This window comes from Aquarana catesbeiana, linkage group LG01, assembly GCF_042186555.1.
Source record: "Aquarana catesbeiana isolate 2022-GZ linkage group LG01, ASM4218655v1, whole genome shotgun sequence".
NCBI classification, from domain to species: domain Eukaryota; kingdom Metazoa; phylum Chordata; class Amphibia; order Anura; family Ranidae; genus Aquarana; species Aquarana catesbeiana.
Window position 1 is genome coordinate 867468181 of NC_133324.1, and position 12342 is coordinate 867480522.

Sequence of the window (12342 nt, forward strand, 5' to 3'; positions counted from 1 at the left end):
GCACTGTCCTGATTGTGAGAAATTGGCCCGTGCAGTTTTAAACCCAGTTCCTTGCAGTTCAGGGACTGCTGGATAAAAAAAACATAACCTTTAAAGTTCTCCTGTAACATTATAGGCCCCCCGTCAGGGCTGGGCTCAGCCCTTCCTTCCTCTGAGATGGCTGCTCAGCTGTCGGCTAATTGCCAGCTCCTATCTCTCCACAGTGACTCACCTGTTGATGATATCTTGCTCATCAGTCCTGCCTACTTAAGCCGTCCAGCCCAGATGATCTCTGCCTTCACTTGGTCAACTTTACAGAGACTATCTCCTGCGTTCCTGTTAAAGACTTGCTTGGCTGACATTCCTTCTGGCTCCAGATCCTGCTTGCTGTTCCACTACGCTGATCTCTGACTTCCTGACTTTCTGGCTTGTCTGACTATCCGTTCCGGTTACCAAACTTTGGCTATGTTTCCAGTGGAAAGATATATGTGTTATATAAGAGATAATTCAGCTTCACTTTGTATTGGAAGTTACTCAGGCCATGCGTACCCCCAGTTCATGCCCATATACATATAGCCTAAATAATGTACATCTTTTTATATTGCAATGTATTGAAATACATCTGTTGTGGCCATATTTTGATCTTGATGAAAACAGCCTATACAAAGTGAAGAAGATGAATTATCTCTTAACATACACAGACATATCTTTCCAGTAATAGCTGTCCAACTTTCCAGCAATAAATCAAAATGCTCCTCCTAACTGCTGTTACCTGTGGTTCTTCTTCTGTATATGTATATGCCACTCGCTTCAGGTTAGGATATCCTGTGAGGTGATGATGAGTAGGCACTGGCAGCGTATCACTCACCGGCTCGGCCACTGACTGCACTGAGTGGGTGGCGCCGGCCGGATCTACACAACACGTACCCAGGCAGGCAATCACTGAAGAGGAGCAGCGGAACAGCTGAGCTGGTGAGCGGACGAGCCATCTCATCCGATGATTGGGCCAGGGGGTGAGGGAGGGACATCAGATAGGTCAGAACAGAGAGCAGCCGGCTGACTCAGAAAAAGTCAGCGGCAAACACTGCAGCTGGCAACTGCAACACCTTCTTGACGATTCCGGGGGGGGGGGGGCTATTGCCCCCCCTTGCCCCTACCTGCGGACGCCCATGACCAGGTTAACTGGTCTTTTTTTTTTTAAGGTGAATCAGTGGGTGGTGGGCATTATTGAATGAAGATAGATTTACAATAAGGGCCTGTTTTTTGACAAAGAAAGGATTGTTCAAATGTTTGGGTGTCTTTATAGGTTACATTTTTTACATTTACTATGTACCCCATACTTATTCGTGTGGGAGAAAGTCTCTGGGGACCTTCTTATTACTAAAAGGACCTTCTACTTTCCAATAAGCCGCCTCCGCTTGCAGAACCCCACAACCTATACACCCCAAAAGCAAGCATTATGTAGGAGAGTGTGGCATTCTAAAGCTGATGGAACTCCAGGACTTGTACAGCTATGCCATTTTATTTACAGGACAGATGTTCAATCCCTGACCTCAGGCACAGTAGGTGAGGTACCTGAGCCAAAACGCAGCTCCTCATACTAGGTGTACTATACATGAAGCCATTGGGGGTCCGGGTAGGTTGACCATAATCAAAATGGCTGCAAGGGAATCGAGGCTCCGCCCCCTCAGTAAGTGCCGTCACCGTTCACTCCACCCTGAGCCCAGAACGGCGCCCTGTGATGACGTGCTCTGTTTGGTAGACTCGTCTCTGCACTAGTTGCCGCCGCGGCTGGGGATGGCGGACGCGGCGGCTCTAAGCGGAGAGGACAAAGAGGAGGATGGAGGGAAGAAAGCCGCCACGGCGGAGACCCTGGGCTTCTATGAGAGGACCGACGGGAAGAGGGCGAGGGAGAAGAGGAGGAACCTGTCTGGTGAGGAGGGGAGAGCTGACAGCTGTGTGTGTGCATGGAGGAAGTGGGTACATGGAGGAAGAGGGTGACAGGTAGGTGCATGGAGGGTGACAGGTGGGTGCACGGAGGATGAGGGTGACAGGTAGGTGCATGGAGGATGTGGGTGACAGGCGGGTGCATGGAGGATGTGGGTGACAGGTAGATACATGGAGGATGAGGGTGACAGGTAGATACATGGAGGATGTGAGTGACAGGTGGGTGCATGGAGGATGTGAGTGACAGGTAGATACATGGAGGATGTGGGTGACAGGTAGGTGCATGGAGGATGAGGGTGACAGGTAGATACATGGAGGATGAGGGTGACAGGTAGATGCATGGAGGATGAGGGTGACAGGTGGGTGCATGGAGGATGTGAGTGACAGGTAGATGCATGGAGGATGTGAGTGACAGGTAGATGCATGGAGGATGTGAGTGACAGGTAGATGCATGGAGGATGAGGGTGACAGGTAGGTGCATGGAGGATGAGGGTGACAGGTAGGTGCATGGAGGATGAGGGTGACAGGTAGGTGCATGGAGGATGAGGGTGACAGGTAGGTGCATGGAGGATGAGGGTGACAGGTAGATGCATGGAGGATGAGGGTGACAGGTAGATGCATGGAGGATGAGGGTGACAGGTGGGTGCATGGAGGATGAGGGTGACAGGTGGGTGCATGGAGGATGTGGGTGACAGGTGGGTGCATGGAGGATGTGGGTGACAGGTGGGTGCATGGAGGATGTGGGTGACAGGTGGGTGCATGGAGGATGTGGGTGACAGGTGGGTGCATGGAGGATGTGGGTGACAAGTGGGTGCATGGAGGATGTGGGTGACAGGTGGGTGCATGGAGGATGTGGGTGACAGGTGGGTGCATGGAGAATGTGAGTGACAGGTAGATACATGGAGGATGTGGGTGACAGGTGGGTGCATGGAGGATGTGAGTGACAGGTGGGTGCATGGAGGATGTGGGTGACAGGTGGGTGCATGGAGGATGTGGGTGACAGGTGGGTGCATGGAGGATGTGGGTGACAAGTGGGTGCATGGAGGATGTGGGTGACAGGTGGGTGCATGGAGGATGTGGGTGACAGGTGGGTGCATGGAGAATGTGAGTGACAGGTAGATACATGGAGGATGTGGGTGACAGGTGGGTGCACGGAGGATGTGGGTGACAGGCGGCTGCAGGGAGGATGAGGGTGACAGGCGGCTGCAGGGAGGATGAGGGTGACAGGCGGCTGCAGGGAGGATGAGGGTGACAGGCGGCTGCAGGGAGGATGAGGGTGACAGGCGGCTGCAGGGAGGATGAGGGTGACAGGCGGGTGCACGGAGGATGTGGGTGACAGGCGGGTGCACGGAGGATGTGGGTGACAGGCGGCTGCACGGAGGATGTGGGTGACAGGCGGGTGCACGGAGGATGTGGGTGACAGGCGGGTGCACGGAGGATGTGGGTGACAGGCGGGTGCACGGAGGATGTGGGTGACAGGCGGCTGCACGGAGGATGTGGGTGACAGGCGGCTGCACGGAGGATGTGGGTGACAGGCGGCTGCACGGAGGATGTGGGTGACAGGCGGGTGCACGGAGGATGTGGGTGACAGGCGGGTGCACGGAGGATGTGGGTGACAGGCGGGTGCACGGAGGATGTGGGTGACAGGCGGGTGCACGGAGGATGTGGGTGACAGGTGGGTGCATGGAGGATGTGGGTGACAGGTGGGTGCATGGAGGATGTGGGTGACAGGTGGGTGCATGGAGAATGTGAGTGACAGGTAGATACATGGAGGATGTGGGTGACAGGTGGGTGCAGGGAGGATGAGGGTGACAGGCGGCTGCAGGGAGGATGAGGGTGACAGGCGGCTGCAGGGAGGATGAGGGTGACAGGCGGCTGCAGGGAGGATGAGGGTGACAGGCGGCTGCAGGGAGGATGAGGGTGACAGGCGGGTGCACGGAGGATGTGGGTGACAGGCGGCTGCACGGAGGATGTGGGTGACAGGCGGGTGCACGGAGGATGTGGGTGACAGGCGGGTGCACGGAGGATGTGGGTGACAGGCGGCTGCAGGGAGGATGTGGGTGACAGGCGGCTGCAGGGAGGATGAGGGTGACAGGCGGCTGCAGGGAGGATGAGGGTGACAGGCGGCTGCAGGGAGGATGAGGGTGACAGGCGGCTGCACGGAGGATGTGGGTGACAGGCGGCTGCACGGAGGATGTGGGTGACAGGCGGGTGCACGGAGGATGTGGGTGACAGGCGGGTGCACGGAGGATGTGGGTGACAGGCGGGTGCACGGAGGATGTGGGTGACAGGCGGGTGCACGGAGGATGTGGGTGACAGGCGGCTGCAGGGGGGATGGGGGTGACAGGCGGGTGCACGGAGGATGAGGGTGACAGGCGGCTGCAGGGAGGATGAGGGTGACAGGCGGCTGCAGGGAGGATGAGGGTGACAGGCGGCTGCAGGGAGGATGAGGGTGACAGGCGGCTGCAGGGAGGATGAGGGTGACAGGCGGCTGCAGGGAGGATGTGGGTGACAGGCGGGGGCAGGGGGTGTTTGGGTGACAGGTGGGTATTGGGAGGTGTTGATCAGTGGGGTATAGTGAGGCTGTGATTGGCAGCTGGGTGTGTAAAGTTCTGATTGGTGGCTGATATAGTTGGTACTGGAGCTTTATAACATACAGGAGGATACATCGGAGTGACTGCTGGTTAACCCTCTATATGCCAGATCAGGTGGGTGGGGGGCATTTCATTGGTTGCTTCTGTCGGGCAGGGGTGGGATCACCTGACAGCTGTCCCAGGACTGAATGTGTTCCTGCTCTCATTGTTTACCATTGGGGGCATCTCACCCTGCAGCACTTTCTTTGTCATTCCATTGTAGCTGACTGTGTGCATTGTGTGTGCGGTTCCCAGTCATCCTGTGTGTAGATCATGTACAGAAGTGATCATTGTGAGTGAACGGTCCTATACAATGTTTTATTAAACAGCTGCCAGGCCTGGCAGGAACAACGTGGAGTATGTGAGAAGTGGAGGCACGAGGCTCAGCACACCCCGCTCATTGTGTGCAGGAATTGTGGTTCTTCAGCAGATCACAGGTTGCAACTTTGATCTATCACAATTTAATAGTTGTGTTACTTGGCAGGTGCAGCTCGCATGACTTTCTGCAACCATTGCAGATAATGCAAGACGCTGCAACAGATTGATGACGGTTATAGTTGGGTTTTAGCATCAATAATGGCTCTGGGCCTCCTAGAGTGTTACATGCAGTGAAGATATCCACGTTGTTTTAGTCAGGTACACACAAATATATTATTGGTTAGCTGTGCCATGAAATGTTATCCAATAACTCATATCTAACCACATCTTACCCAGTGTAATGTTCTGTCCCACGGTGTGCGATGCTTCTGGTGCAATCTCTGTTCAGGGCCTGTAATTATTATTCCCTCCCTTGTCTTGTGTAATAATGTTCTTGCTCATCTGAACTGGGACAGCTTTTATCCAGAGTACTTTTTATTGGCATAATAAAGAGTCCAGCACTATAATTACCATAAATATCCAGGAACTTTTACTGTAGAAGGAAATCTTCCTTCTTTTTTTTTTTTTTTATTTAATTTGTCTAATCGTCTTCTCAGTTTAAATGGCACACAAGGGGTTTCAGATATTCTTATGCCGTGTACACAGGAGCGGACTTTACGGCAGGCTTGGTCCGGCGTACAGGATTTAGTCGGACAATTCGATCGTGTGTGGGCTCCAGCGGACTTTGTTTTCTCAAAAGTTGGACGGACTTAGATTTGAAACATGTTTCAAATCTATCCGATGGACTAGTCCGGTCGAAAAGTCCGCTCATCTGTATGCTAGTCCGACGGACAAAAAGCCACGCTAGGGCAGCTATTGGCTACTGGCTATGAACTTCCTTATTTTAGTCCGGTCGTACGTCATCACGTACGAATTCGTCGGACTTTGGTTGATTTCGTGTAGGCAAGTCCGTTCATTCAGAAAGTCCGTCGAAAAGTCCGCCGGGCAAAGTCTGCCGTAAAGTCCGCTCGTGTGTACGCGGCATTAGGGTCCTATAGGTAAAGTTTATGCCGTGGGACTCTTGTCTGATTGGAGCACACTGCAGAAACCATACGTTATAATGTACACAACTGTGAAAAATTGCATAAAGAACCCTTCGGGTTATATTTTCTTTTTATTGTGCATTAGAAAAACCTTCCATGATATGTAATCATTGAATGTGAAGGCACTTAAAATGATTTTAAAGGCAAAACGTTTTTTACCTTGATGCTCTAAAGTAAAAAACGCTCCACTACCTGTCCTAGCCCCCCTGTCTCTAAACACTTATCTGGCTGTTCTCATTGTTCCTGCTGCTGTCAGTCAAACTCATGTGAGGAGGTAGTGGGGACATGGCTTACCGGTGCTGTCTGTGAACACTCATACAGCCTGACTTGGGAGCGTGCCCATGCAAGTGCCCCCTTGGTGCTCAGATTACTGAGGGGGCACTTATAGGAAGGAGGAGCAGACAGTGCCAGTGGAGGGAGGAGGTAAGGAGGATATTGGAAAGAGCAGGTAAGTATAATGTAGAAGAGTGACAGAAAAAAAGACCAAGTGGGCTGTCATGTGCCTTTTACTGAGGAGTGGCTTCTGTATGGCCACTCTACCATGCAGGCTTCATTGGTGGAGTGCTGCATAGATGGTTGCTCTTCTGGAAGGTTCTGCTCTCTCCACAGAGTAATGCTGGAGCTCTGTCAGAGACCCAACAGGTTCTTGGTCACCTCCCTGACTAAGGCCCTTCTCCCCCGATCACTCATTTTGGGCGGGCGACCTGCTCTAGGAAGAGTCCTGGTGGTTCCAAACTTCATTTATGAATGATGGAGGCCGCTATGCTCATTGGGACCTTCAATGCTGCTGACATTTTTCTGTACTCTTTCCCCAGATCTGTGCCTAGATACAATCCTGTCTCGGAGGTCTACAGACAATTCCTTGGACTTCATGGCTTGGTTTGTGCTCTGACATTGCTCTGACATGCACTGTTAAGGGTCGGTTCACACTACAACAACTTGGGATCCGACTTGTCAGCCGTCAAGTTGCCCCGGGTCGCTTGACATTGGGAATTGCATTATAGTCAATGAGAGCCGTCTTAATGTACACTACTGAGGTCGCTCTGACTTCAGAAAAGGTTCCTGTACTACTTCAAGGCGACCTGTACCCATAGAATTCAATGGAAGTCGCCTCCAAGTCGGATCCTCATCTATAGTGAAGCGACTTTACAGGAAAAAGAAGATTATGAGGGGAAACTCCACGCCAAATTTTAAATAAGAAAACGGCATGGGTTCCCCCTCCAGGAGCATACCAGGCCCTTAGGTCTGGTATGGATTTTAAGGGGAACCCCCTATGCCGAAAAAACGGCGTGGGGGTCCCCCCAAAATCCATACCAGACCCTTATCCGAGCACGCAGCCCGGCCGGCCAGCAAAGGGGGTGGGGACGAGCGAGTGCCCCACCCTCCTGAACCATACCAGGCCGCATGCCCTCAACATGGGGGGGTGGGTGCTTTGCCCTGCGCCCCCTCCACCCCGAAGCACTTTGTTCCCATGTTGATGAGGACAAGGGCCTCTTCCTGACAACCCTGGCCGTTGGTTGGCGGGGTCTGCGGGCGGGGGGGCTTATCGGAATCCGGGAGCCCCCTTTAATAAGGGGAGCCCTGGATCCCACCCCCCCACCCTATGTGCTTGCATGTGGGGTACATCGTTAAAAAAAGTGTCAAAAATACACTACACAGGTTTTTAAAGTAATTTATTAGGAAGCTCCGGGGGTCTTCTTCTGACTTCTCCGCTCTCTCCGGCCTCTTCTCCCGGTGTTTGGTTCTTCTGCCGGGCTCCTCCGCTATTTTCTGCTCTTTTGCCGCTCTCTTGCTAGCGGTGGCCCGGTCTTCTCCGTCGTCTTCTTCCCTCTTATTTTCTTCAGATGTTGACACGACGCTCTCTCCCGCTGTAATGCTGTGTACGCGGTGCGCATTGACTTATATACGGCATGGGGCGTGGTCATCGGGTGATGTCGCCCGGTGACCCCACCCCTTATGACGTCACAGTCCCATCATGCCTTGGGATTGTAACGCCAGAAGAGGCGGGAGAAGTCAGAAGAGAGACCCTTGGAGCTGCCTAATGAATTACTTTAAAAACCTGTGCAGTATTTTTTTATTGACACTTTTTTTTCCCCCAGGTGACTGGGTAGAGGTACGATGTACCCCATACTTATTCACATAGGGTGGGGGGCCGGGATCCTTGGGCCCCCTTATTAAAGGGGGCTCCCGGATTCCAATAAGCCCACGTGCCCGCAGACCCCGACAACCAACGGCCAGGGTTTTCGGGAAGAGGCCCTTGTCCTCATCAACATGGGGACAAGGTGCTTTGGGGTGGGGGGGCTGCAGGGCGCCCCCCTTCCCCAAAGCACCCCTCCCCCCATGTTGAGGGCATGTGGCCTGGTACGGTTCAGGAATGCTCGCTCGTCCCCACCCCCTTTCCTGGCTGGCCGGGCTGCGTGCTCGGATAAGGATCTGTTATAGATGTTGGGGGGACCCCCACGCCATTCTTTCGGCGTAAGGGGTTCCCCTTAACATCCATACCAGACCTAAGAGCCTGGTATGTTCCTGGAGGGAAATTCCCTCTCGCGCTCGCTGCAATCGGAAAATGTGTTTTTCCTATTGCAGCGAGTGCCAGATGTACAGTACCCTGACGCCGAGAACCAGCGCGATGTGATCGCCCTGGAAACACATTCTCGTGGGCAGGTACTGTATGTCACGAGCTGATTAGCTCTGATTGGCCACAGTCAAAGTCGCCTGTCCTGGGGGCGACTTGAAGTCACGTTGAAGTCGCCTTGCAAAGTCGTGCTGAAGTCGCATTGTCCCTGTGTGAAACTGTGGGACCTTTTATATAGACAGGTGCCTTTCCAAATCATGTCCAATCAACTGAATTTACCACAGGTGGACTCCAATCAAGTTGTAGAAACATCTCAAGGATGATCAGTGGAAACAGGATGAGCCTGAGCTCAATTTTGAGTGTCATGGCAAAGGCTGTGAATACGTGTGAATTTTTTTTTTTTTTTTTTTTCTTTTTCTTTTTTTAATAAATTTGCAAAGAGTTCAAACAAACTTCTTTCATGATGTCATCATGGGGGATTGTTTGTAGATTTTTTTAGGAAAATAATGAATTTAATCCATTTTGGAATACAGGCAGTCCCAGAGTTACGAACACAATAAGGACTGTAGATTTGTTTGTAAGTGGAATTTGTATGTAAGTCGGAACGCTGCATTTGTAAATGTAATTTGCGCCTGTGCATGGATGTGGAATTTTTGCGGGCGCTTCTGGGCATGCAGTTATGTTATCTGGGGCTTTTCTGGCCATGCAGTACATGTAGTACTGCAGTTTAAGATGTGTCCGGCGCTGAAAGATAGCTGCTCGGAGGTATCCAGGACCAGCGTGGCGCACAAGCGGCCGGCATTGAAGCCGTTCGTAAGTAGGAGTCCTTCGTAACTTGGAGACTGCCTGTAAGGCTGTAACATAACAAAATGTGGAAAAAGTGAAGCGCTGTGAATACTTTACGGATGCACTGTAGGTCGATGTTTGTCCCAGGTTTATTTGAGCCACTTACTCTTGACTGACTTACTACCTCTGCTGGAAAAGGGTTCCAAGCATCATCTACTCTTTCAGTAAAATAATACTTTCTAAGATTAGTTTTGAACTTTCCTCTTACTAGGCTGAGGTCATGTTGCTGTGTTCTCGATCTCGGCTTCATATTGAAAAAAACTGCCCTCCTGAACCATATTAACCCCCTTGATGTATTTAAAGGTTTTAGGGGTGTCTCCCCTTCCCTTCTTTCTTCCAGATTGTACATATCATACCGGAACTTCACCCAAAAGGGAACGTTTTAATTCTGCTCCCCTACCCCCACCACATTTGGCATATCCTATTTTTTGGGGGGGGGGGGGGGTACCTAGTTTTGACAGGTACCCACTCTCATTTCCGCTTGGATCACCTATCATCTGAGCAGAAGTCCATCCCCACCCACCCTCTCTTCACCCGCAGCTTCCTGGGACATGTCACTTGTCCCAGTGGGCTGTGGGACCATTCACAAATCGCTGTGTGGCTCGTGCATGCACAGTAGAAAGCTGACTGTGAAGCCACAAGCTGTCACAACCGGCTTCCAAAACTAAAGCTGCTGGTGTTGGGGACCTGCTGAAGACTAGTGAAAAACCATCCCGGGTGAGGATGGCGCTGGATCCCTGGGCAGGTAAGTACAAATACTGTAGCTGCTGACTCTTAATTTTTTTTTCTAGAGTGAAGAACCGCTTTACGTTCTTGAAGTCTCTCCTGGAACTATTTTATGGTTAAAACCCCCCCAAAAAATATCCTTAAGCCCTGGTTAACGCGGGTGCGGCTTTGAAATTGCGCTACTTCAGCGTGATTTCAAACCTGCAGATCAGTGTGATTTGCACCTCACGGTTTAATTACGACTTCATTTAACAGAAGTCTATGCAAGTCGCAATGAAATCCCAAAAAAGTAGTGCAGGAAGCTTTTTCATAGTTGCTGCGATTTGAGTTGCAACAATTTGAACAGTTCCATTGCCGGCATTAGGGCGCGACTTGTCATGCGATTTTGAACTGTCAGATCGCATGACAAAGCGTATGAGTGTGAACCAGGGCTTACTATCACCTTAAAGCGCCACTAAACCCAATATCAAAAATAATTTTGGATAGAGTAAGGGAGGATTAATAACGCCTGTCAGGTTTTTTTTTTTGCTTCCTTTGTCCTATTGAGATGGAGATTTCCTGTCACTTCCTGCCCAATAGTCACAACAGGAAGTGAAAGGAAATCCCTCCAAATTGAGTCACCAGAACTAGTGTTCCTATTGGAAGATTTCATCTTCTATTCCTGTTCTGGTGACAAGAATTTGAGATTTTCTTCCACTTTCACTTTCAGTGTTCACTGTCACAGGACAATCTCCCTAATGGGGACACAGACAGCAATACAATCTGACAGGTGTTCTAATTCATCTCCACTCTATCCAAAAAAAGAAAACAATTGACTTTCCTTCTACTTTAATTTGTAGTCCTCTTTGTCCCTTCTTCTGGAAGTGTCAGACAGCACATTCTGAAAAATAAATGTAAAAGCTGCGCTGCTCCTGCTTCCATAGTGAGGGTGACTACCTTTGCTTTACATGGTCCAACTGTATGTGGAAATGTAGCCACCATCCTCTGCAAGCTCAAGTGATGGACTACAGCAGGGATAGCAACCTTAGCAATCCAGCTGTGTTGAAACTACAATTCCCATCATGCCTCTGCTTCTGGGAGTGCCAAGGTCCAAAATGAGCAAAGTCCTTTCTTGTATTAAGAGAGATATGGACTGCAGAGAGAAAGATAGATCATTTTTCCCCTGTACAAATCATTAGTAAGACCTCATCTGGAATATGCAGTTCAGTTTTGGGCTCCAGTTCTCAAAAAGGATATCGGGGAACTGGAGAAAGTGCAGAGAAGGGCAACCAAACTGATAAGAGGCATGGAGGAGCTCAGCTATGAGGAAAGATTAGAGGAACTGAATTTATTCACTCTTGAGAAGAGGAGAATAAGGGGGGATATGATCAACATGTTCAAATATATAAGGGGTCCATATAGTGAACTTGGTGTTGAGTTATTTACTTTAAGGTCATCACAGAGGACAAGGGGGCACTCTTTATGTCTGGAGGAAAAGAGATTTCCAAATACAGAAAGGTTTCGTCACAGTAAGGCTTCATGTACACAGGATGGTTTTACAATTTAACTTGACAGATAGTAACCCATGTTAAAAACGTTCGTTTTGCTGCGTTCGCATCTAGCAGCTTTTTAAAATAGCTAAAAATGAAAAACGCGTGTAAATGAAACGTGGCTAAACGCGAATTACCACGTTTAGATGCATTTGGCGCTTAAAATACCTGTAAACTTAGCTTCTGAACGCATTTTTTTTGCGTTCCAAAAAATGCCTCAACTCAACTGCCTAGAAATGACTGTAAACGACCCTGTGTACTGATAACATAGAGGAGAGCTTAGGAGCATTTGAAAAAAAAAAACTCCCAACTGCTTCTAAATGTCCGCTTACCAGCAGAAGTGTACATGAGGCCTAAGAGCTGTGAAAATGTGGAATAGACTCCCTGCAGAGGTGGTTCTGGCCAGCTCAGTAGATTGCTTTAACCACTTCAATACAGGGCGTGTATAAGTATACACCTTCCTGCCCAGACCAACTTTCAGCGCTATCACATTTTGAATGACAATTGCGCGGTCCTGCAACAGTGTACCCAAACAAAATTTTTATTATTTTTTTTCCCCACAAATAGAGCTTCTTTTGGTGGAATTTGATCACCACTGGGGTTTTTATTTTTTGCGCTACAAATAAGAAAAAAAAAAAAAAAAGTTT

At 50.1% G+C, this 12342-nt stretch overlaps 1 protein-coding gene across 1 annotated transcript in view; it reads left to right on the forward strand.

Moving 5' to 3' along the window:
• Nucleotides 1-1687: 1687 nt before the first annotated feature.
• The window catches only part of TAPT1 (transmembrane anterior posterior transformation 1), a 121887-nt gene continuing 111232 nt past the window's right edge, over nt 1688-12342 (forward strand). Inside the window, exon 1 of the mRNA XM_073609673.1 lies at nt 1688-1912. Coding sequence (XP_073465774.1) covers nt 1777-1912 — 136 coding nt within the window. The 5' untranslated portion in view covers nt 1688-1776. The remainder of the gene's footprint in view (nt 1913-12342) is intronic.